The sequence below is a fragment of the Rhamphochromis longiceps genome, linkage group LG16, assembly GCF_057381845.1.
Source record: "Rhamphochromis longiceps isolate RC_006_pf linkage group LG16, R_longiceps_female_GT1.1, whole genome shotgun sequence".
Taxonomy (NCBI): domain Eukaryota; kingdom Metazoa; phylum Chordata; class Actinopteri; order Cichliformes; family Cichlidae; genus Rhamphochromis; species Rhamphochromis longiceps.
In genome coordinates, this window is record NC_140572.1 from 10,506,127 (window position 1) to 10,532,775 (window position 26,649).

General features: G+C 39.2%; 1 protein-coding gene across 2 annotated transcripts; it reads right to left on the minus strand.

Moving 5' to 3' along the window:
• Nucleotides 1–2,094: 2,094 nt before the first annotated feature.
• On the minus strand, nucleotides 2,095–25,126 carry LOC146650649 (integral membrane protein 2B-like). 2 transcript variants are annotated; one of them, XM_085383522.1, is made up of 7 exons: nucleotides 24,890–25,126; nucleotides 6,902–7,060; nucleotides 5,736–5,804; nucleotides 4,528–4,671; nucleotides 4,042–4,152; nucleotides 3,192–3,342; nucleotides 2,095–2,941 (listed from the first exon to the last, which is right to left on the minus strand). In XM_085383522.1, exons 1-7 carry the CDS (start codon nucleotides 24,971–24,973, stop codon nucleotides 2,853–2,855), a joined length of 807 nt encoding a protein of 268 aa, XP_085239648.1. In that variant the 5' UTR covers nucleotides 24,974–25,126; the 3' UTR covers nucleotides 2,095–2,852. The 2 variants fall into 2 exon arrangements, with proteins under 2 accessions (XP_085239648.1, XP_085239649.1); XM_085383523.1 differs by having other exon boundaries at nucleotides 6,929–7,060; nucleotides 24,890–25,125.
• Nucleotides 25,127–26,649: the final 1,523 nt, after the last annotated feature.

Consider the following 26,649-nt stretch of genomic DNA (forward strand, 5'->3'; position numbering starts at 1 on the left):
GACACGGACACAGGAAGATTATTTTCTATTGTTTGCTTTATATTACTTTCGATTACTTGCTGGTATACCTGCATTGTAATGTTATCTAAAAATCTTATGTTTACCTGTATAATTTTGGATGTTTTTTTAAGATAAGAACATTTATTTATACTACGTTTGCGTAGTTATTAAAAATGTTTCAGTAAATAGATGTAGTGGACTGGGTGTCTGCCACTTGGGATCAGAGCCAAAGGCGGATCATGTTTCTCTTGTCAGATTTTAGCATTCACACCCCAGATTGATATTCCAGGCAGCCATCATGTCTGTAGTTATTCATGGTGCGTGTTGCTCCGTCTGAAAAAAGGTGATGTAATCCTCTGAATAGCTCCAATATAAAATGGATCCTCACATCTTCAGTTATGAACGGGGTATTAGGTAATCATATCTCCAATTGTAATGACGGCAAAAACAAACTGATAGACGTGTTCAGGATAGATGCTAGACCTTTGGAAAAATGTGTATTTGTGAATAAATGTGAAATGCAGCAAATGTAAAATACAAATCTCTATATGTACTGTAAAAAGCAAAAATCCCCCAAAAAATTATATATTATTGAAAAAAAAAAAAAAAGTAGGAACTTTGGTTGTTTAACTATTACTTATTACTCTGGTGTAGTGAGAATAGTTATAGGGGATGTCTTTACCAGTAGGAACAAAACTTATACCCCCCTTTTACATTTCTGAAAGCTGGCCAGTGGGTCTTAATTGAGTCTTTTCAGGGCCAATTCTTGCCCCTGGGCCTTATGTTTGACACCCCTGATGTAGACCCACAAACAGCCTGTAGGCTCCTGTTTGAGGGCCTCAGGCTGGCACAGGTTGGTAAGAGGAAAGCAGCTCTAAAAGACCTAAACTGAATCAGTACAAGCAGGCACAAGTTGAAATTAGCAAACATGAGTGAAACAATAATGAAAGTTTAACACGTAAAACAGACATCAAAGAAATCTAATAGTTTTTCAGTCCAGTATTTAGAGCAGATGTAACTGTACGAACCTCAGCTTTTATGACCTGTCTGCAAACACCTTCCTGCTCCATCAAGGTGACTTTCCATCCACTGCTTTCCCCATGAGCCCCCTGGGTTAGGGCTCTCTTGATTAGTGCTTTAATCATAGACAAATTTCCACCAGGATCCTATGACACACAGGCAGAGAGCCCACTGTGACAGCTGATCTATGTTAGTTCACTGAGGTAACGACTGCATGTGATGACACCGCTGTAAACAGCATGGCCACTGACACTGTCAGTCACATTCTTTATCATGAGTTATGATCTGTATGATGAAAACAAACTGTGTGGTGAACAGTACACTGACTGAAGAAATAATCTGACCTTTCATTAAAGTCAAAGAACCCATAAAAGATGTAGCGCTGATGCACCAGTGTGGCCCACAGTGGGCTGCCACAAACGATTACTTTTGTGATTAGTCGACTAATCAGGTCATGCATCCATTGGACGTAAAACGTACAGCTTATTGCACCAGCAGCATCTGCTCTTATATAACTATCATTAGCTTACAGCTTTAAGTGTTTAAGGTCTGTGCTAACTAAAAATAAAGACAAGATGATAGTTTATTAAATTTTAATGAAATTTGCAGATTGTTTCGGTGAAGTTTAATAAACTCAGCCATCTGCTCCTTGCTATCTAAAATATAACAGGACACTGGAGTATATTCTCGAGCATCTCACACTTCTGAGAATCAGTTGTCTGCTTGACGTTTATTCAGCTGTGTAAAAACTATAACTTTAATCTCAGCCAAGCCGATTTACTCTTAAATCCTACTACTTATTCCTGCGTCTTTTGGGATCTTACAAAGCTTCAAACGATGTGTCGAATATTAAATTAGTCGTCGACGATTTTAAAAGTCGACATAATCGTGACTAGTCGACTAATCGCGGCAGCCCTAGGCACACTAAAATAAACATGTACTGCTGGTTTCAAGTAGTCTGATCCTTTGCTCAATAACAGAAATACAGTCAAGATAATTATTAGTGTATATACACCAATTAAAAGTTTATAGGATTTTTCTGAAGCTTCTGGCACAGAAACACACAACACGCCATTTATAGTTTCTACCATTTTCTTTATTCTGTATGTCTGCTTATGTTTATAGATCATATACACAAATTGGTACAAGAAGAGTTATCCAAAAAAAAAATAAAAAATTACACATTCATAAAAAGACAGACAACCCCTGTGAAAAAGATTTTAATATAAGCGTGTTTTTATTTCTCTGAGCTGTCTTTCATCTGAATGAAAATATTGTGTTCTTCGGTCAGATTTCACACACTTTAAAGCTCAGCAGCAGAAGCGCGCATTTACACTCTTATTTTAAGATCATTTTCCAGTTAAGAAAACAAGTGCAGTGTATTAACAGCTACAGCAGACAAAATACAAAAAAAGTCTTTGTGGACTGAGTGGTATAAAAGTCGCCCTGTCTTAAAATGTTATATGTGAACTGAAAGCAAGGAAATCTCATATTTACCCACGTCTATTAATGAAGAGCTTGATACTATGTTTGCAGTTAATTTGATTAAAATAATTTACTTTTGTATACTCAGCTGGCTGTAAGCTAATTTATCTCTGAAAATAATTTCTGTATAGAAATTGGAAAATAAAACAAAAAACGCAATGCTTCACTTTTTTTTTTTTAATTTTAGGATCACTGAATATTCACCCAACAGCATCACATTTCACCACGCTCACTCACTCAAACTACCTGAAGTAAAGAACAGGAAACAATAGACAGGTGCGGATTAAAAACACAATCTCACTGCACGCCAGTGACTTTAAGAGCACGTCGTGAGGCGACGAGGCGTCTTAAGGCTCACAGATCAGGGTTTCCACCACAAACTGACTCCCAAAGTGACGAATCTTGTGGCAGTTCAGAGCCTCGCGCTTCTGCATACCTGTGAGGTGATCAGAGAATCTCTTATATAAACTTGTATGGCTGCATTTCGTGTCTCATGTTGCTGAAAGAGTACACAGAACTTCCAAACATTCAAATACACAGATTAAAGGTTGCAATGATTTACAATCTCTCTTAATGCTTGCTAAACATTTGTATGGCAGTGCATTTTGTCTTTGCCTTTCCTGTTTGGCATCTGTAGTCTTATATCTCTGTATGTTTAAACCTAAATGAAAGCCTGACATGCTTACCCAGAATCCTGTCTCTGCGCTGCAGTTTGTAGGTGTCTTTGCCTTTGCAGAGGTTGTTGATGAAATAGCCGAGCTGGTCGACGTGCTCCAGGCGCTCGGTCACCATCATCTCCTCACGGACCAGGTAAGACTGAGGCAAGTAGGTGCCAGCCTGGGCAAAGGGAGGAACCAAATGCAAATTATTTAAAGCATGGTGCAAATATGTAAGAGCTTGCGCTTTTTGGGTCTGTATTTCAATTTTTGGACATCTCTTTTCTTTGAGGAGTGCCAGATTCTGCTTAATCGTCATTAATACTGGAACCTGTATTAATAGATCCATGGCAAATATCAATTTAAAGCAGGCAGCTTGGTGGTTTCAATTCATTTATTTTGGTCCCAGCTGTTTGGAACAGTTTGAAGTGTTTTACACGAGGAAGACGTTAAAGCATCTTCCCCGAGCATCAGTTAGGAACTAGTTTCCTTAACATGTCTGGGAAAGTATGGAATGGTAAATTTGAGCATGTAGTAGGACAGCTATAAATCATGTCATCTAAAACCTAGATTATACTCCATAGTGGATGAAGGAACGGACAGAAGGAGACCTGATGACCGAGAAGCCATTCCTGTTAAAATTCTTTCTCATGGGTAGTTGGTGCATTGTAATGTAAATTCTGTGGGGACAAGCCTGCAGGTTAAAAGAAAAACAAAAGAAAAAAAAAAAAAAAAGGCAAACATGTAGACATCCACACAGACCCTCAAATTCACTGTCTGATGATGAAACTGTTACTTGGACCTCAGCAGATTTATGGAAATATAATCCAGGCTTAAGCCAGCACAGGAACACAAATAGGTCTGAACCCTGCACAGTTACCTTGATATTGATGAGAAGGTCCAAAAAGTCTTTGGGAGGCATGACAATGGAGGTGTTGAGTGGGATGACATAGCACTTGTCCAGAAACAGATCCAGGTAAGCAGTCAGCCTCTGAGAAAGAAGGAATACAGTTAGAAAACAGAAAAGTAACTGGTATTTGCTTTTTTTTTTTCTTCTTCTTTACCTAGTAACGGAATAGAAAGCTGAGTTGGTTATCTTTAAAATCTAAATGTTAAATAGCTAAATATATCTGCATACAGTTTCCCATAAAGGTGCCTATGCTGGGAGATGGGTAAATCATCTCAGGCTGAATTCCTACTGGCTGGTTAGCAGACACTGCATCACTCACAACTCACATGTTCTTCCTAAAATTCTAAAGCTGTCAGAATGTTATTCCAGGTGATGTTTGGTCTACTTTGAATCCCTCTAAATGTGCAACCGTAGCTTTGCGTCAACATCACTATTTCCATCTTTTCAAGTACATACCCGGCTGAAGTCGTGGACGATGTCAGCTGGGTCTCCATCTTCAAACTCGGGCACTGGCACACTGATTAGCTCCACCTGCTCTGTCTCCAACACCCGGATCGTCTCTGACATCTGACGCATGTGGTTTGGCAGCTCCACCTCCACCTATGAACCAGTGCGTAACATTTTTAATAAGTTACAGTCACTGGTTACTCAGTGAAACGCTTTCCTTCTACCTAAACATAATTCAGAATTGTTTTTGGATCAAGTCATATTTTCTTAAAAAATACTTTTGGTACAGAAATAAAACCACATGGAGCAAAGCTTGGAGGCCTGTCAGCTCATACACTGATTTATGGCAGTGATGCGAAACTGACTAGGCTCACTTTCCTAAAAGAGCCCTGCAAGCAGAGGTCAGTTAGTCACCAACTCAGGACATTAATCAGTAACTCAATCGGTAATGATTAAATGAAAACAATAGACACACTGAACCAGTGTCACATCTACTGAACACAAACATATAAACACAGGCCTGTGTTGCAAGGGAGTTCATCATACTCATGGTATCTCGTCCTTATCTGGCTTCACCTACCCTCGCATCTTCAATTAGACCAACCAAATAACGCTTGGGGATTTTCAACTCGATACATAACCCAGAGTTTCACAATCTAACCACAAACCCGTTCACACATGAAAGAGCGAGGAATAAGGAATGTGCTAGAAATGATGACATAATTCTTCACAATCTTATTTAAGATCGCCAAGTACGAGGCTTAGGCTCAGGTTTACAGAGCAATGATTTCGATTTGAAGATGCCTGCAGCAAAAAAAACCAATTTTCCTAAAAATGTGATACCTGATGGGTATGCAGAGAAAACCAAAAGCTTTTTTCTGTCTCTAAAACCAGCTGGCCCTTCTGTTATCACTCTGGGGTCAAGAAGTTGTTTGTTTGTTTTTTTAAAATAAATGAGCAAAATACTCTCCAGAGAACTGATCAGTGGGTCAGTGGGTAGTGATTTCGTACCCGCTGGTCTCCAACCTTGACATATCATGCTCCAGAGCAAATCAGGTTTCCATCTTGAATGGCCACCATACTGATGTAGTCCACTAACAAATCAACCCCTGTTGTAACCCTGATAGCCGAGGGTTAACCCTGAAGCACCTCGCTGAGCTCCCAAATCCTGCTTCATAACACAGGCCTCTGATACTATATCCAGAGTTTTGCCATACCTCATCCTCCTCCTGGATCATGAAGTCTTCTTCGCGGTATTTGACGCCACAAAAAAATACTTGGCCCTCCTGTGGTTAAAAAAAAGAAAAAGAAAAAAGGAGACAGAGATGTGACATTTTTGACAAATAAAGCGTAACAGAACATACATCTCAAATTTGAGGAAGTCTTATTCCCAGTGAGTCCTTCAGTTTCGTCTGCTTCACAGCATTTTGTTATAACTAATAACATCAGTTTTTGACGTTAAAAGTTTAGTTCTCTCTGGAGAAATGCATAAAAACAGATACTTCTGTAGACACAAAGTTTTTCTGAATTTAGAAACAGCGCATGTTCGCATTTCCTTAAGGAATGTAATGTGACAGACATGGAGACAATTTGATTCTCTTTAAATTTAGAGAGAATTTGGATTAATAAAAATAGAAGAGGACATTCAGCCACATCACAGCCATTTACAGAATAGTAAACAGGAAGCCTGTTCAGATCAGCGACGGGTTTATTCAGTCTTCAGCTACAAAAGATGAGCTCAAGTTGATAAACTCAAAACAGCTTGGTCTAGTTTGTGTCTAGAACTGCCACTGTGCTGTAGGCGGAGCTTAACGTGACAAGAACAGCTGGCAGTGGCGTACATGCTCTGACCTGTCGCGCTGTGTCAGTTCACATTTACTTTTGCAATTTCTGATCCAAGTTTCATGCCTTTTCTTACCCATGTCATGAACAGAAATTAAATTTGAATGTGTTTTCTTCAGAAAGTGGAGCTGAAATGTGTTTAAAAGTACATATAAATTTGTACCATGTGCTTTGCTCTTCACTGTCAGTGTGAGCTGCAGGAGTACAGCTGAGCACGGCGCTTTAAATAAGGGTGGTTTTGTTCATGGAAGGACAATAACATCCTAAATTATATGCAATTTTGCAGTAACATACATATGCATGTTTATGTTCATCACTGTCACTGTTTTAAACAGAAAATGTGGAAACTTATATATTCCATTATGAAGTTGATAAAGTGGTGTCACCATTGGCCATTAGTTTTTAATCATAGATGATCAACTCTTCCTGAGCCACCGCCATCTGTGACATTCTGTTGTAATGTTGTTAACTGCATTTCTACCTGTCTGCTTTCATATTTAACAACGCACCATTTGCTCCATGCGCTGTATGAGATACTTACCAAATTGTCCTCAGGCTCGCTACTCACCTCCATGACATAGTAGCGATACAGGTAGGCACCTCCGACCACCACTCCAGACAGCATGAGGGCCAGACCGAGGCACATGCACCAGCACCAGGCACGAGACTGGTGACGCACCAGCACCGCAGCCTCAGCGTCCTGCAGGAGAGGGCAAACTACTGATTAGATACGATTAAGTTTAACTGCCTCCAATTATACATTCAGGGATCTGAGAGAATCCCCCAAGGATCAGTACGCATCTGGTTATTATCGTTAAATACTTGTGATGATTTTCAACACATACCTATTATTTCAAACCCTCACACATGCATTTTCCTGAGTTTTTAAGCATTAAGCATTCAAAACCACCCTAGCCTTCAAGGCAGGGCCTCCTCCCAGAAAACAAATACACTGATGAAACTGCAGCTGGTCTGGGGAGAAGCACTTTCTTAAGGATAAACGCAGGGAACAAAAATGCTGAGTACCACATATGAAAAGTTTACCATGCTGGACCTACTCAGGTAAAGTCTAAGTTCATGTAGGACAGTGCACGCACCAAGTACTGCGGTTATATAAATGTACTTAATAGCACTCCACATTACATTAATTGAAAGCAAAAATCAGCAGTATGGGTTGAATACTGTGCACATTTTGTTGTTTTGTTTTTTTAAATAAATTCAAATGCACTTAGACTCAAATAAAAATCAGAACCCGTCCCAACTTTCACCAGCTTTTCAGCCGGGAAAATATCTTGAACTACATCAACTATTAATCCAGAGGCCAGGGTGTGAGATGAGGAAAGTGTGTGTGTGTGTGTGTGTGTGTGTGTGTGTGTGTGTGTGTGTGTGTGTGTGTGTGTGTGTGTGTGTGTGTAAGAAAACAAAGGCTTTCTTGAGATCAGATGAAGCAGGCTCAACATCTCTTTTCAGACTAACACAGCATCAGGGTGACTCATCATGATGCGAATCACAGAGGGGGGAAACAAACAGAGAGAGTGAAAAAATACCTAAAAATGTGAAAAGAAACGAAAACACAGATGAAAGTGTGGCTCTCAACTCGTTCTGTTATTACTTCACTGGAATCTTCAGGAAAGAGGAAACTACAATAAGATCCGATTTACATTTTCTGTTTGTTGAATAGTGACTAAAAGGAGTTTCAATCAGGTAGAAACTTCTACTTGATTTGCATTTTCTTCTTCTCTCTCTGACCAGTGGGCAGTAAAAAAAAAAAAAAAAAAAAAAAATCTGGGCAAGGTGAGGAAGCATGTTTTCTTGTTCTGGTTTCTCGTGTCACTGGAATGATCTCTTCATGCTATGTTCTTTTATTAGATTTGAATCGAGTTGCAAAGGCTGGAAGAACCGATAACAAGAAGCACTGAAGCTGTCCTGGTAGCTTTAAGGCAGCAAATGTTGATTTTTTCCCCTCCGCTTTCTTTTATTTACCAGTTTCCAACCAGTTCTCTTGTTTGCTCCTGAGCAGCTATTGTACAGTGGCATTTAGAGCCCCCTTTTATTGAAGTCCAAATGTTTTAAAAGGAAGAAAACACAATCCACATTTGTGGAGAACCTTGCACGCGTTCGTTTGCTGAGTAGCAATAAATGCCGGGACACTTCAAGGGGCAGCTTTACCACCAACACAATAATACTGCCTTTGTGAGGATGAGAAGTTGTTATATTTGCATCAGCTGAAAGTCACGCTCTGCCAGAAGAGGCTCACCAAGCTGCAAGCGTGGCAACATTACTACATGATATTGCATGCAAGTCCAGCTGGCATTTTTGTTTTAATAGCGATTTCTGTTTATGCCATAAAAGTTACTTTCTCTGAACAACGTAACAAAGGAAGCTGAGATTCTAACGTGAGCCGAGAGGAGAAATGAAGATTATGGGATTATGGGCAAGTAATTCAACAGCTATGAAAAGAACAGGGGTTTTAGCTGCAAACAAAACCTACACTGTGTACTCCAGCCGGGCACGTTCTTTTAGGATAAAAACCTCCAACACATTTGGGAACACGTCTGAAGTACAGCTGATCTGTTGCTTTCCTGTGAATACCATTTTCTTTTTTTAAATTTCCTGTTAAGTCTGAAAATAAATTGTGCGGTTTCCGTTACAGAAACACAGATGAAAACATTTCATAATCTTTTTTTGTGGCAGTTTTGGGGGTGGGGGGCACTGATATTACATAATTATGCTTTATGCTTGCTTTCATAATTAACCTGGTTGACCAAACATTTTAACGTAAAGACAAATTGCTCACAGTGCTGCACTATGTAAAAGGCCCATCCTTCTGTCTTAACTAAAGCAGAACATCCAAGTCTCCTATGTTCATATGTAAACCACGCATGTACACCCATGCAACAATTAAATGATCAAAAAAGGCTAATATTTAGCATGCATTTCCAGACAGAGTGTGTTTGCTAATTTCCTAAATCCTTATTGGTCTAGAACTGGTTCAGTTCAACAGTGTGCTGTATACAATAACACAAGGGTTGACAGGAAAATGCTTATTATTATTATATAATCAAACCCAGGGGATATTATGGTTATTAAATCATCCTGGTTAGACCAAGGTCAAGACTACATGTGTAAATTTTATAAAATGAACAAACACAGTCTTTTGTCACACTGATCGTAGTTAATGGTAAATGGCCTGTATTTGTATAGCGCTTTACTAGTCCCTAAGGACCCCAAAGCGCTTTACACAACCTGTCATCCACCCATTCACACACACATTCACACACTGGTGATGGCAGCTACATCGTAGCCACAGCCACCCTGGGGCGCACTGACAGAGGCGAGGCTGCCGGACACTGGCGCCACCGGGCCCTCTGACCACCACCAGTAGGCAACGGGTGAAGTGTCTTGCCCAAGGACACAACGACCGAGACTGTCCAAGCCGGGGCTCGAACCGGCAACCTTCCGATTACAAGGCGACCTCCCAACTCTTGAGCCACGATCGCTAATCACTAAAATGTTAAAGTTGTTTTTTCATGTTTTAGTACTTGAACTTAACACATTTATACACTGGATAAAAATTTTTTTAGGACATCCTCATCTTTTGTGGCCTGCAGATATACTGTGTCATCACAAAACAAGACTTGTCAGCATGAATTATCTGCTTTGAGAACAGCTGACTTCCAGTTTAAAGCTTGTTTTTACATTTTTGATTGGTCAGTGAAGCATTACCATGCATTTCAGCATATCGGGTAGAGAAGAAGAGTGTTAAGAGCCTTTTCTGTTTTTTTAAAGCAGCAGCAGGGTGGCTGCTGAGAAATAGATAGTCAGCCCTTTCAGATCTACAAGTCAAAGTACAGAAAGCAGGAGAGGACTCTTAGAATGTAACATTTTTCCTGGAATGAACAGAAATACCGGTAGCGATTAAAAAAAGGAACCAAAAAGCAGACGTTAGCATGAAACCAAATATGCGGACAAATAAGAGGAAGTGGGGGGTGAGACCGTTTAAAAAGTACACACTGGCTGACAGATCAGCAACATGTTAGTGTCAGATGCAGTCAGTTTAATACCACCACTGCCTGGCAGAAAGACACCAAATTGGGAACATTTCCTCAGGCTTTTCTCCATCAGCTGTATAGCTGGGGTCACCTCTGCTAAATAAGGGGTTTGCTCCAATCACCGACATGTCTTTTTGGTTTTAAGGGAAGGGGGAAAAAAAAGTTAGCAAAACATAAAAAGCAGAAGTCTCTATAGCAAACAGAACAAAAGAGTTCTGAGACCTTCAAGGAAGGACGCATGTATTGCAGTTTAATTAAAAAACATTTACTTTAAGGATCCTGATTCAATATCACGAAAGAGACTTAACCCAAGCAAAAAGCTCATTCACAGGTACTCACAGCTCTCCACAATTGAACAGAGCAGAAGGAAGGAAACTAAAGCAGGAAAGTGTAGAGTAGTGCTGTCCAAAAAGGGTGTGAATATTGGCTCCAGTGGCAAAGCTGCAATAAGTTTACTAAGGGTGAGGTTAAATAAGGACTGATGACGACTTTCTCCCTGAAATGGTGAAATGCATGTTACTAATAACATATATGTCAGACCTGGTCTGCGGCTGAACTGCAGCTGACCGTCTATGGTTGGTTCATGTCTTTAATGAAGGATGAACTGCATGTGGTAACATACAATCTGAAAACTGCTCGCTACTCTCCAACAACAATTTAATGCACAGACCATCAAGCATGACGAGGAAGCATCAGTAGCAAGTTCACCAAGTAAAAACGTTTTCAAATTTCAAGACAAAGTTTGTATCAGGACCTCTGCTGTGGAGCACTGCTATGTCTTTTTCCAGTTTTACAACCATCTCTTAAAGTCTCACCAACAACAAGACCCAACAGGCCTTCAGACCAACGTTTCATAATTCCAACACACGCACCCTCATTATACCACTCCTATGTCAACACGGGAAAGCATGCCGACGTCATGAGAACAATATGTACAGTCAAAAACTCTACACTCAACACTCAAAATTTGTATCATTTCATCATTATTTGAGGGCCTACAGATTATTAATTGTATCATTACATTTAAAAATGTTTATGAAGTATATGAAACTGAAACATATCTGAGCTGGCCCAACTCTCAACACAAACATCTTTTTATACACAATGATATTTTTGTTTCTCAGTGCTGTCTGGTTAAATGACACGTCCTCTTTTGTTCTTAAGCCAGGAACGACTTATTGTGTAAGCTTTTTGTTGTGGTTGGTGGTCACCAGTGATGGGTGTAGCACATTCCAAAGTGTGAGGTTAATGTAATCAGATTACATTTCAGTACCTGCACATGTTTCTACAGTAATATAACTCGCAATCGCTTTGAAATCTCTTTGGGCTGGATTTCGACTGTCCTTTGTGTTACCATTTTTGTGTTCTCGTGCAAACACTAAAAGAAAGATTGTGTGTCCTCATTAGGACAGGGATTTGTGTTGCAGTGTGGTTTATATTGTTAATTGTGTACAAAGTCATTTATAGAGTAATGCAAAAGCAATGCAACAGTAGTGCAATAAGTTACTTTCTCTGGTAAGTAATTAATGAACATACAGCCTTACTTTTGAGAAAAGTAATGAGAATTGTGTAATACACTACACAATAGGGCACTCTTTTTGAGGAACAAACCCAACACTGGTGGCCACAGAAATCCCAGGTTTGAGCTGCTGCTGTGAGGATGAAGGCTGCTGGTTTACACTGTGCTGAAGTGTCCTCTGGGCTTCATTCACAACACCACAGGGATCAATGACGGTGTTTGTGTGTCTTTGAGATGAATCTACGGGCTGACCACACTAAACCCACCACAACAAACAAACATTTTCCAGTTAATTATGTTTGTGGATTCACATGGTTAGAGCTATTAATCTGTGTGTGAAGATCTTTAGAGTCATTGTGGCCACAAACCCTGCCCCCCCCCCCCCACAAAAAAAAACAAAAACAAAAAAAAACAACCAACAACAACAAAATAAACAAACCCAGTTAATTTTCCAGAATTAAAGTTGACAGCCAGGAAAAATAAATGATGTTTGTGCTCAGTGGTCAACAAGTAGTGGAAATCCTACAGAAAAGCTTTACAGTGTTGCTTAGTTGTTGAAAGTAAAAGACGATCAAGTCTCCAGAAATAAATCTGAGAAGTTCTTTTTGCCTTTTACACCTTAATGTAACACAAGACATGAAGTAAATTAAACTAGGGGATCAATGTTGATATTTATGCTTAGCATAAAGATATTAAATGTATGACAGTATAAAGATGAGGAGGAAAAGCTCATTTGAGAAGCTAGAATTCACTGAAAAGCAAAAGTACTTTTGCTTTGAAAGCAACTTCATGATTAAATGTAAACCACTGGCAGCCGTGTGTGTGTTTATGTTCAATTCATTACTATTACTACTATTTCAGGAATATTTTAGTTATGCATATATTCCATTTCTGTCAGGCTTTGGTTACCTATTAATGCAGTTCTTTGTCTTTTGCAGGCATACTGAAAGCTTTAACACTTTTTCAGTTCACCTCAACAAATATGTTTCATGTTCTGTATTGTGGCATTTTCCTTGTCAATAATCAATATGCAAATAAAGTACTATTTAGAACTCCCTGTGATCCTAAGCACGATTCAGTCTTTCAGTAAATGTCTTAAGCGGATAATGCTGTCCATAAGCATCAGTCTACCTGAGGACGGCTTGTGTTTCCATCTCTGTGGATACAGGTGAGTATCACTGTCCAAGGCGGGTTTTATTTCAGTCTACACATGAAACTTTATCTTCACCTCTGAGCTACATAGCGTGTCTGTGAAGGCAGTAACTGGGTAACGTTAGGTCGAAAGAAGAAAGAGTAGAAAGAGTGTAAGGAATATAAAAGAAAGCAGCAAATCTTTGTGTTTAAAAAGCCAAAGTCAGCAAGTGTGTCACACTGGCTTAAAGGAAAAAACAACAACAAAACCCACTGCAGAATAAGAGCACTCATGTCCAACGTAAAGAAATTAAGAGTGTGGATTTTCTAATGGAAATAGATTTAAAAGTAGCTCTTGGTGTACTTACAGAAGCATTTAAGGGAAGAGCTGAAATCCTATTAGGGGTTCATGAAGTGTATTACCATTGGCTGAAGTGTATTACAGGTGGTTAAATGTTGATCCTCCACCACACAGTGTATTTATAAGTATGTAAACATACATTAGGACTTAGATATGTGTCACAGATATAATACTAATAGCATCATGGTGGGACGCAACCCTACACTTTTTCACTACGTTAAGCAGTGGCTGTGCACACCATTCAGATAGTGTGCACTATGTAAATGTGCATGGGCTTCATAGCTGCTGTCATATATATGTGCCTGCTTAGTTAATCCTCCCTCTTCTTGAGTTTCAGTGGTCGGCAGCGTCCTGTGGGAGGCAGCTAAAGCTCTCTGGCTGAGTCTCCATCTGACTGATTACACTGTAATCCTTTTCAAGCAGCCCACGTGTCTGAGACACCAACCAGAGAACAAACAAGCAGAGAGCAACTGAGGAAAGGTTAGGTCTGTAATCCAAATCTGTAATTAGGTTTACTGATGAATGTGAAGGTGGAAGAAAATTTTTTACTGGCACATGTGGAATAGCTCCTTCTCAAAACTGAGAGAAAACATTATTTTCATTCGATTGTTTGCTGAAAGACGTGATAGACGGAAAAGAAAATCAATATTACGTAAAAAGGAGACCTTTTAAATCTCAACAGACTACTAATGATAATGATTACTTCCATAGCTGATTATACTGTCGTCAGACAGGGCAGGGAGGTTCACCAGGTTTCATGCTGAAATTAGGAATCAAAGCACAGCAAGTATGTACATGAAGCTCTTAACCTAAATACTGCAATAAAGTTTTGCTTCAAAATGCCCACAACGTCAACAAGATACAACCACAGGTTCCTTTGAGCATCTGCATAAACAGCAGGTGTAAGCATGTAACTGCTCCAGCTCAGCCTCTATAAAACCACATACACTCAAAGTATATGACACCCAAACTGTGAGGCTCGGCAGATACAACTGCTCAAACATTTAAAGACTGAATTCATAAGATAAGAAGAACTTTATTTATCCCGAGGGAAATTCTGTTGCAATTAAAAGGCTCCTCCAAATGCGGCCGACAAATGTGTCCTTCATTTCCCTGGACTTGAAGGATGGGCTGGAGGTATTCTTCGTGGCCCAACGTATCCCACAATTCATAGCGTGGCCCAGCCAATTCCAGGTTCCAACAATAAAGCGGCAGCTACTTAGTTTTAATATTACTCTTTCTGGGTCACAAAATTTTCAAGATATCACCCAATGTATCGGGTGATATCTGCTCGATTTATCAAGACATCACATATTTGCAAAAGTGCTATGCCGTTTTCATACCCTGCGCAGTCTTTCGCTACTGTTTTATTTGTTCCTGAGTAAATCGGTGCGGCTGATATTAAAGTTATAGTTTTCACACAGCTGAATAAATGTTACAAAGAAAACTGATTAAACAGAAGTGTGAGATGGTCGAGAATTTACTCCAATGTCGTGTTATATTTTAGGAAGCAAGGAGCAGAGGGCTGAGTTTATTAAACTCCACGTCCACACGTATTTTTGAAAACAGAGATTTAAAAAAAAAAAATCCCATCCACATGTAAAAGCCAAAAACGAAGTCAAACGGTGTCAAGAACATGCCAAATCCTAACCGTTTATGTTGTATGTTGGCCAATCAGAAGTCTAGGAACCTGGAAGGAAAAGAGTAAACAGGATTTTAACTTTAAGCACTTCTGAAAAGTTTTTGGTTTTTCTGGGAAGACTGCTAATTTTGTGTTACTTTTAAAGTGCCTTCATCATTTCAAATGTTAATGACTAAAAACAGTATTTTGGCTGGTGTTGACTCACAACTTAGAAATGGACAAAATGCACACAACATACATAAATAAACATTTAATTTAAAAAACATTATTTTATTCAAAATCGACGATGACGTTGGCGTCGGGATTTGGGTTGCGAGAGCGTCTGTGCTGAATGTAGAAGCCCCGTCCGAAGTTCACTCTGACAACTCCGTCTTTCTAAATGGATGAACAGTATCTGCGTGTGTATACGCAAGCGTGTAAAAACTGCAGATAGTAAGATTAACAGCAACAGTATTTTGTCTATCTGCTGTTGTAGAAATTCATCTCATGTAAACAAAAACGTGGCGGACATCGTGACGCCAAAAAAGGCGCACAACTTTGACGTTGCATGACTAAATCTCAATTTTCCTCGTCCACGCATAAACGCGAAAACAACGTTTTTTGAAAATCTCTACCTTGGCAGGAGTTTTTAAAAATCTGCGTTTTCAATGACCCAAAACGCAGTTTGTGTGTTGGCCGAAAGGGCCAAATGCATAGAAAAATCTGCGTTTTCAAAAATACCCGTGTGCGTATGGACATAGCCTGAGACAGCTGGTGACAGCAGTGTATATTTTTACAAAGTACCAGAACTTTGTTTAAAGTACAGTAGAAAATGTTCACAAATGAAATGCTACAACTAGAGATTAAAAAAAAAAAACAACTTAGCACTCTTTATTTTCTAATACCGTATTTTCACGACCATAAGGCGCACTGTGCTAAAAGGCGCAGTCTCAGTTATGTGTGCCCTTACTGTATTTAACACACACATAAGGCGCACTGGACCATAGGGCGCATACAAGTACCGTATGCGTATTTAAAAATAAAGCGGGAGCAAACGTGAATTCGGTACCTTACTCACATTTCTATTGCCGGTAATCGTCATCATCAACAACACACAAGCATACAAGTGTGCATATTTAAAAATAAAGCAGGAGCAAAACAAAGTTTGGTACTCACATTTTTATCATCAATTAAACCCATCGAAGTCCTCATCCTCTGTGTCTGAATTGAACAGCTGCGCTAAATCTCCATCAAACATGCCAGGTTCACTGTCTTCACCGTCAGAGTCACTTTCCGTGCCGTGCGGCTCCTCGGAAACGATGCCGGCTTTTGCGAAAGCTCGAACAACAGTGCCAGCAGACATGTTAGCCCAAGCATCTACAATCCATTGGCAAATTGTGGCGTAACTCGCCCGGCGCTGCCTTCCACTCTTAGTGAAACTGTGGTCTCCACCGGTCATCCATCGCTCCCAGGCCGCTCGCAGCCTTACTTTGAACGGGCGGTTCACACCGATGTCCAGCGGTTGGAGTTCCTTTGTCAGGCCTCCCGGAATGACAGCAAGCTCACAGTTCATTTGCTTCACAAGTTTTTTCACATCGGCTGTGAGATGGGCACGCATAGAGTCACAGATCAACAGCGATGGTGATGCGTGGAAAAAACCACCTGGTCTCCTTACATACATCTCCCTCAGCCACTCTTTCATCATTTCCTCATCCATCCAGCCCTTTTCATTTGCCTTAATGATGATTTCTGCTGGAAACTTCTCTTTAGGCAAAGTCTTTCGCTTAAAAATCACCATAGGCGGCAGTTTCTGTCCATTAGCATGGCAGCCAAGCACAACAGTAAAAGAAGACTTTTCGTGCCCCGTTGTGCGTATCGCTACCGTGCTGGTCCCCTTCTTCTCCACAGTGTGACTCACCGGGATGTCAAAAGTGAGCGGGACCTCGTCCATGTTTGTGATGTGGCTGGGCTGGATGTTTTTGTCGCCGATGTGTTTGCTGCAGTAGGAGCGGAAGATGGCCAGCTTTTCCTTATAATCCGCTGGAAGTTGCTGCGCTATCGTAGTCCTGGTCCGGATGGAAAAATGGCACCGTTTCATAAAACGAAAGCACCAAGACGGACCTCCTTGGAAATGTTCAATGTTCATCTCTTCAGCTAGTGAAACTGCTTTTAGCCGAATGGTGACCGTCGAAACGCTTCTCCCGCTCGCTCTTTGCTCGATGATCCACCGCTCGAGTCTTTCCTCCAACTCGGGCCACCTCGCCTTATGTCCGCGGAAACTCAGCTGCGTTTTCTTGACCTGCCGGAGCTTGTTTTCCAGCTTCCTCCATTTGCGAACCATCGATTCGTTTATCTTAAATTCTCTCGCCGCTGCTCGATTTCCATGTTCCTCCGCGTAGCTGATGGCCTTCAGTTTAAACTGTGCTTCGTAAGCGTGTCTCTTTGCCATTTTCAGGGTTGTTAAAACAACGATGTCCTGCATAATGCACATACCTGTTCTTTTATACAGGTATGTGCGATTGTCCCGGTATATACGATCAACGCCCACACTTCACCCTTTAACGTTCTCATGGTGTTCTCTACTACGTCCTCCTTACAACACATAGGGCGCACTGCGCTATAGGGCGCGCCGCACTTTTTGAAGAAAATCTAAGACTTTTAAGTGCGCCTTATGGTCGTGAAAATACGGTACTGTCTAGTTTCGTTGATGTTCAAAAAGACTATATACGGGAAAAGGAGTTTAGTTTCATAATCTTCGGAATACAGTGGTCCCTCGCTATAACGCGGTTCACTTTTTGCGGCCTCGCTGTTTCGCAATTTTGCATGCTGTTTTTTTTTTAACAGTGCATTGTGTTCTGCGTCCTGATTGGCTGTAGACCATTGTCAATCAATCTCATGCTGCGTCTCCTGTACAGTACAGTATGTGTTCAGCTGGTCAAATTTACATAAATCTTCAATCGCTAGCAGTGTGACTCTGAAGTGCTGCACTGTATGTTTGTAAGTTTTCTCCCAAACAAACACAACAATGTCAACGAAACGTTTTGGACCCTCAAAGGCACCTGCGGGTTCCTTTGGTTTCATTCTATAATACTGGACTTTTTTTCTACGAAGGTTTGAACTTTGAGAGTGTTTAAACAAGAGAGAGAAGTGTGAAAATGTTCATGTGTGTCTGAGAAAAGTGTATAAAGCTTATAGTGAGTTGTTTTACAATCTTAAAACATTTTGCAGATTTCACCTATTGCAGGTTGTTTTTGGAACGTAACTACCGCGATAAACGAGGGACCGCTGTATACTTCTCTTATCTGTACTTCAGCTTAGACACTTTATTAGCTGACACGCACAGGCCAAAGTTCAACCTTATCATCTATTTCACTCATCACAGAATGAGAGGATGAAGACGCACACTGAGACGGTTTTGACACTTTTGCAATATGCATAGTTTGAAGACTCATTTCTTCTATTTGACAAATCAAACTTATTATCAAACGCAGCTGCAGAAGCCATTTTGTAGCACAGTCAGTACACAGAGGTTGCACGACGTTGGTCCCAGGAACTTGCTCATTTATAAATAAATGGGGGAGTGGTTTGGCTGCTTTGTCTTGATTGTTACTTTTTAAAAATGTATTCATTTAAATTTAACCTGACTTGAAGACAAAAGTGGTTTCTCATCACTACAAAAAAAGTCTCTTGGTAGCTGGCTGTGTTTTACTTATTTAAAAAAAATATAATTTAAGTCGTGCAAACTTTTTCTCAACATATAATTGAAAGTAAAAAAAAAAAAAAAAAAGCCCATCAAGTCAGGAGAACTCAACGTTTATATTTAAGCATGAAATTAAACACTAGACTCTTCTGAGAGTGAAATTTTCAGCGCAGTGGTTTCCTCCTGTGATGTTCTACACTCAGCTTGACACGGCTGCAGTTGATTTGAGGACAGAGATGTGAAAGCTGATCTTTAATAAGCACCACCCGCAACTGCTGTAGCACTACAGCCTGATTCAAACACTGCCGCTCACCAACTGTGAGGTAAGCACAGGTGCTCCTCCATCCAAAGTTAAGCTGAGGTAGCTGGAAGTTATTTGCCTTACCATCTAAGCAGTTTTCGTCATTTAAAACCAAATTATCATATATTGGCCTTGTTTTTCTCATCTTAACATTAAGTACTAATAATGTGTTTGTTGTGTAAATGTGCCTTACAAACGCAAAACTGCACTGTCTCAATGACAATATCTTAATGTGATGAAAATCCTGTAGTGTGCTGTTGAAGCACTTGGTCAATAAAACTGATAATTTATTAAATAGAAAATTTTTAAAGAGAAAATATCTAACTGAAGAACGCTCTAAATTTGCACAAAGCGGCAATTTTGTAAAGCAGACATAATAGTATATTTATTAACACTTGAAATAAACAATAAGTGGACAAAAAGCATAAAGAGTTTACTAAATTTGCAATAATTATTCTGCCGACTTGTAAGTCAAATAACTGTTTCAAACGTTTTAATTTGGGGGGGGAACCAATCTGTTGGCTAAAGCTGAATTTACCATCTCAGACTCAGAAATATTATGATAGATTATTTTCTGTGCATTAAATAATAGGATAAATTGACTGTATGAGAGGTTTTTCACTGGACATGAACAAAGTTCTGGTTTTGGACACAGGGTGCTACAGCTGGTATTAATACTTGCTGAGTTTCCTAATGTGTTTACGGTCACCTGTAAATTATTTGCAAGGTTGCTATAAAACACACACACTGACATCGTTCTATACCAAATGCAGTGTATGGTGGCTACACAGCAGCTGTCTCTTATATAGCAACTAGGAACAACACCGAAAGTATAAAGGTGCAAGTCCAGCACTATGACTGTGCATGGCTCACAGCCATCCTGTATAAAAGAAAGACTGTAAACACAATCAGGCAGACAATATAAAGGGCTGCAAAGCCACATCACAAACAGCACACTGCTCTGTAGGTGCGGTCATGGCCTTCAGTTCAACTGCTGTGCAAGGATGTTTCTATCAGACCTTAACAGGTTAAACAATCCCCAATAATCCTGAGTGTGTCTCATACTAACGACAGTCACTGAGACAACTATAGAGGGAAAATAGGTCAAGCTAAATATTTAGGCTAAGCATATCTTCATGCTTAGTTTAACTGTCCCCGAATACACCACAAGTGCTCAAGCAGTATCTGTGGAGCCAAACAGGCTTGCAAATTTGTTCCTGTTATACATGAACCTCTATGAGTTTCATTCACATGGCTTTTTGCTGTCTGGTAATACGCCAAGTCACTTTGTTAAAAAACATCTATTTACTCAGAGCAGATACATAATCAAGCACCTTTAATTCATTTCCAACCAATCTTAGAGAAATTTGTATTTGATGCAAACACAGCTGTATCCATCATAAAACATGCTGATAATTGTTATTCAATTTATCTAAAGAATACTATAAATTTTCAAGTTTACAAAAGTTCAATATGCTGTTTTTCTGCTCATAACTGAGCTAAAATATAAGAAGAATGAAAATGAAAGGGAAGTCAGACAAGAGTTTATCAGACAGATAGTGACTCAGAGAGTAAAGAGGAACCCAACAAAAAGAGAAACTATCAAAATTCAAGTTTTTTCTTTGGCAAAGTATGTCTTCATCACTCAATATAAGCCAGAACATACTCACTGCTTAGTTCAGCTAGAGTCAAGATGATGCAAATACAGCCTTTAATTAACAAGATCTATTCACAAGTAGTAAAATTGGAAAAATGTTCTGTAGCTGAGTTTGTGATCATCAGCAGTTGCAGGTGCTGGATTTTTAACTGGATTGCTGTCGATCTTTCACCTACTCAGCCTCCAGTGGCAAGCAATCAAAGTTTTGGTTAGCTATTGGATCTCTATCATTCCCTGTGAAACAAGTCTTCCACAGTTCAACAGTCTGCTGTTGTCTGGACCGCTCTTTGCTCCTGCAGACATTCTTTTGTTTAGTCTACCAACCAACAAGGAGCAAATGGCTGATCTTGTGAGACCTCCTACCATACATAATAATCATGTGGCATTCTCCCCAATCAGTAATGATTAATAACTGTATCTGAATCCAAACATCCAAGGAAAATTCACAGCTATAACAGGAGGCAGGAATGACCAAAACATCTCATGAGGGCAGAACGGGATGGCTTACAGACAAACTCACTGTCTCCAGCCTGTCAGACCACAAGACTCATGGCACATTCAAGTGTCTGCCATCAGGCCACCTTGTATCAGCAAGACTTGGCTCATCCCGCACTTTAAAGCATCCTAGCTCCTATTTTGTATCATAACTCATCTGTTGTTTACTAATCGGCACATATGGCAGTAAACCAGCAAGCTGCTACATTTACAAGATTTGCAACTCACTGAACTACAACAGTGTCTGTGTTCACATGAGCAATGAGGAAAAGAAACGAGGAAAAGAAAACAAACAGGAGCCAAGACCTCAACAGATTGACTATTTTTATAATCAAATAACCTCCCCAACACACATAAACACAACTGGCAAAAACATAAAACATTTGCTAGTTCCTGTTTGGTCCTGTGCGGTCTGACCAGTAGAGCAGATTCCTCCCTCAGGAAGCAGAGCAGCAGGAAAATTTCCATGAAGGCAAAATAGATGACGGTGTGATAAACTCAAGCCTGCTCCATGGGAGATTTTTTTTTTTTAAATAATTCTTTGATTTCTAAATATGTTAGAAAACACTTTCCAACATATTTCCTTGACTACAGAATGAGGTATGGGTATGGTGAATGGTTTTAATGGTATTTCTAATGATAATGCTTATCAGTCCATTACTTTAATGGTATTTTTATCGGTACTTTCTGAAGAAGAAATAAATCAAATTAAAAACAGAACTGAATTTACATCACATCATGATTTTTTCCAAGCTATTTTCTAAACTAAGGCTAATGTACTGTATTAGCATACTGTTCCTCTCAGCAATTTTTACACATAAACAAAACAAAGTTCAACACGTTTAATGAGGGATTAGAGAACCAGAGGAGCTGTTAAAGACTTAATAGTCTTTCACTTATTCAGCTAATATTCATCCACCTATGACCGCTACTCAGGGGTACTTAAATCAGATTAGATATGATCCAGTGCTCTCTCACTGCTACAGACAGGACTGGCTTCGTGTGCTGGATGCGGGTAATAAAACTTCCTGTTCCATCTCTGCTCCTGTCCACTTCTGTTGGTGGTTTGGGATAAATGGATTTTTTCTAGTTGCGATTAATTTAAATCAGCTAACCGTCTGTTAAAGCAGCTGCTTACTAATAGCTTTAGCCTGCAACGTTTATATTTTATAACCACTTTTATCAGTTTTTGGATCCTGTTGAGCAACAAGACACACACCTCGTTCCTTGACTGTAGAATGTTTTTTTTCCTTTTTTGTTTTGAGGGCATGTTAATACATTCGAAAACAGATCTGATACAGTGCAGAATTTTAAATCGTGTCTTAGAAATTTAGTAAAGCGTCCTCATTTATGAAGAACTTGTTGACTTTGCCAATGATAAATCAATCATTAATCACTATCAGAAATGTCTGTTCTTCCACATGAGCACCGGACTTCCTCTACAGCTTTATCCTGTTTTGTTCTGATTTCCTCAGTTTGAGATATATTGCTTTATACAGACACTTTATTATATATTTGCCACTTTTTGACATTTTATTTAAATGTTAACTTTTTTTTTTTTAACTTGCATTGTATTTTATTGCATTAGACTTTTACTTATTTAGTGCCTTCACTTTAGTTTTCTGAACTCTTTTGAACTGTTGTTTACAGGTTGAGTTCATTTTTGGCAGTTGTAACAAAGAAATTTTCAGACTTTTGGGACAATAATGCACTTTGTTAATTTAAATCAAATTAGAGGATAGGGGCTGATATCTAACTCTAAAAAAAAACAAAACAAAACAAAAAAACAACAACCAGAGGATACAATCTACTTTAAAAAAGGTTCAGTAAAGGACTTCAAAGGATTACATTTCAACTAAATGCTACTGAACCCCACGCACGAGACACATGGCACAAAGTCCTCATTTGCTCTCTCCACAAGTGCTAGAAAATCCCCCAAGACACAACCCCAAACGAAGTGCAGAATCGCCTCTTTTCTACTTCAATCCCCCTGAAGGAGCACATTAAGCTCTGATTATCAAGATTAAAAAGATAAAAGTCTGTGACACTGAAGCTCAAGACACAGGGGGGTGGGGGGTTGGAGGTGTATGCCACCTTCATACAGTCTAATCCCACAATAACCAAGCAGGCAGATTGTGTGAAAGTTTCCAGCTAATGCAGAACTCTCACCACGAGTCAAGATAAGATATTCTCACAGCTTCTCATCGAGAATTACACTTTGTGGTTTGTCACTCATTGCACATCTTTGAAACTACAAGCAGCTGTTTGCGTTTGCAACTCCAACATGTAGCACGGTTGACATCGCAGCGCTCTCTGCATACAGAGAGAGCCCAGACGTCCTCAGTCAGAACGAAACAGAAACAACAGACAGCTCGTTTTACAACAGGGTGGAGGCCAGCGGGAAGATCTTGTAGACTTTACCGTCTGAGAGGCAACACGCCTCAGCAGCCCACACATTCAACTCCACAAGTCAGCTCGAAAGCAGCTGAACAAGCTCCTTCGCAGGTTGAGATCACACAGCAGTCACAGCCACTCTGCAACTCCAAAACTGTCATTTAGTTGCACTTTTCTAGTGAATATTGTGTGAAATGCACTGCAGTGTCACCATACTGCACAGCACTCCTTTGGGTTTTTGCATTTTTATTTTTTTATTTATTTATTTATTTTTTTTGGGGGGGGGGGGGGGGGGATTTTCCAACTTATGAATGACATTTCTAGGACACTCTACATACATACCTTTCAGACCACAGAGGTTGGCGAAGTGACAGACTCTTATGCCTTCCTGTGAAGCCTTTCCTTCCTAAGCCGTCATTAATTGCTGAGAGGTGCAGACTAAATATAAATAAATTTGCATGGACTTTTGAGTTTAGTGATGGGGAAGTTCCCACCTATTATGCTTTCTCTTTTGTGAGAGTGGCACCTTTCACCAAGACGCAATAACATAACATCTGCATTTTCTGTTGTGTTCTTTTCTTTTCTCTCCCCCCCCCCCCCCCCCCCCCCTCAGCACATTTTCACGTCCTTGAAGTCTGAGGCGAACTGATTGCAGAAAAAGGAGGAATAACTGGTGAGAACACTGACAACTCCTGTAATACGAAACCAGATTAAAACCCATCTTAAAATTTGTCAGGTAAAAATCTACACGTGATTTGGGGTTAAAAAAAGCAAAAACACCAAAATCAAATTCTGTTTATTGACTGATCGGTTTGGAAACTACACGCTTTAACCAGCTAGTATACTTGCTGACCTCTAAAACGACATGAAAAGTCAAGCAAAGCTCGTTCCTGCACTTTAGAGCCCATAAACTTACATTAACGTTTTCAGAGTATTGCCAGACCAACTTAAAAGGTGTAAATATTATATTTATGTGGCATTTAGTCAGTGTATAAAATAGATTTAAAAAATGGAAACAAGTAGAAAATACCGGAAACATCAAGAGTATCAAAGGTGAAAAAAACAAACACCACCTGAGAAAGTAACGTCCACCGAACTCTGAATTATTTGACGTTAGTATTTTAAAAACATATTGTATGATTTTAAAATGTATTATTTAAAACTGTTCAAAGAGTGGGGAAACTGAAATATATCAGGAGCCCTGTTAAACAACAGTATTGTGTCTCTACGCATTTATGCTTAACTGCGCCTTTTCCCCCACCGAGAACCTAGTTTGCCGTTAGCCATTTTCTACTCACTTTGTCCTCCTCGGGAATAAGAGTTTCGGCGTCCTTCTTCACATCTTTCTGTGCCAGAGCCGTGTTAAATGATACCTTGACCATCTTGAAACAAGTGGTGACAATCTCCGACAGAAAGTGGGAAAAAAGCAACACAACAAAAAGCAAACAACAGCAAAGAGAATTTGCTCCGAAATAAAAAGAAGTCGCACTTCTTCCCCGGCCAAGTCTGTTGTTGTGATAAGAGCGACGTAAAGCTAGACTTAGAGTGACCGCGCTTCCGGCCTTCAAAATAAAAGCATATCCACGACGATTAGTCTGAGACGTTCCGACATTTGACTGAAATACGAAGCAAAATGGCACAATCCAAGCTTAAAACTTAGCTTACAAGCAACATCAATGTGAAACTATGTAAACATCTGTATCTACGTGCTTTATTATACCTTATTATACTTGCTTTTATTATGCTTTATTTTATAGCCTCTTCTATGTACGACATGTATTTCAACACGATTTACAATAGGCCGAGAAGCACAGGCAATGGGAATGCAAGATAAACAACAAAATAAAACAATGCAGATAACAATAAACGAAAAACTCAGTTAACATATTTAGTACTATACCTACTTAAAAGAACATATAAATGGCTGTTAAATAATAAAATAGATAAATAATACAAAAAAAGCAAGTAATAGACTAAAATGTTTTATTTAAATATAGAACATTAAAACTGTGCAAATATTATGAAAGTGATTAGATCACGACTGTTGCTCTAGTACCTAGAGCTGTCAATAAATATTATATAATTTACTTCCGAAATGTAATGGATTACATACACTAAACTCAAGACTTTATTACTATGACTATAATTTATAGAGTTTATTACTTTGCTGGGATATATTTGCATAACCAACCCATCAACACCAAAGAGTGGGGTGGGGGGGACAATCCGAGCTACGCACACACACACACACACACACTGATTAATACGGTAAAAGTAAGGCAGGGGCGTCAAATACCCAGGGACCAGAATCAGTTGCCAAATACTCTCCAATCTGGCCCCTGGGACAACTTTTTAAACTGTATTTTCATAAGTTTTATGAGTTTTATTACTGATCAAAAAACTCCCCCGTGACCACTCACCTAAAGTAAATAAAGAATGAAAACACAAATGACACTTTTTTACTGTTGTTATTCAAATTCATCATTTTTGCAGTGGCCTTTAAAGGAAAAATACAAAAACAAAAATTCTTTCAACTAACAAAAATGTTCTGTTTTTATAAGTAAAAGACCATCTGTGCCATAAGCTAATGGAACTTTTTCTGTATTAATACATTTGGATGTAAATTTTATACAATTAACGTAATTAGTGGAAGTAATTTATGCATTTATTTCTTACGGTTTAAGCCCAAATAGTTGTGCTGAAAAACTTTAGTATTTCTCTGTAATGCAGAAAAACTGAGATGTATTGTGTTGTGTTGTTAAACTTTTTTGCAATGACAGAAATGACAGTTAAGATCAAATCTGGCTTTATATTTACACAAGGAGTTTGATATCCCTGCCATAACATAAGAGAAAATAAGAAAATTAACATAACGACACGAACTTAAATTATGACTAAAAACTGGTAGTGTGTTAAAGAAATAACATTCAACATAAAAATCCAAAATTTAAATAATTTAATGGGCTTCAAGGAAATATACACATTTCTGATTTACAGAAAAAAACAGAAGAACTGTCAGTTTTACCTGATGAGCTATATAATGAATTCAGAATATATC

Bases quoted from the DNA above. Each gene is read 5' to 3' on its own strand.
- LOC146650649 (XM_085383522.1), bottom strand. From the start codon at position 24,973: ATGGTCAAGGTATCATTTAACACGGCTCTGGCACAGAAAGATGTGAAG. The intron at 4,672-5,735 runs GTATGGCAAAAC...ACTGGTTCATAG, and splicing joins TGATCCAGGAGGAGGATGAG to GTGGAGGTGGAGCTGCCAAA. The intron at 2,942-3,191 runs GTAAGCATGTCA...ATCACCTCACAG, and splicing joins GCGCAGAGACAGGATTCTGG to GTATGCAGAAGCGCGAGGCT.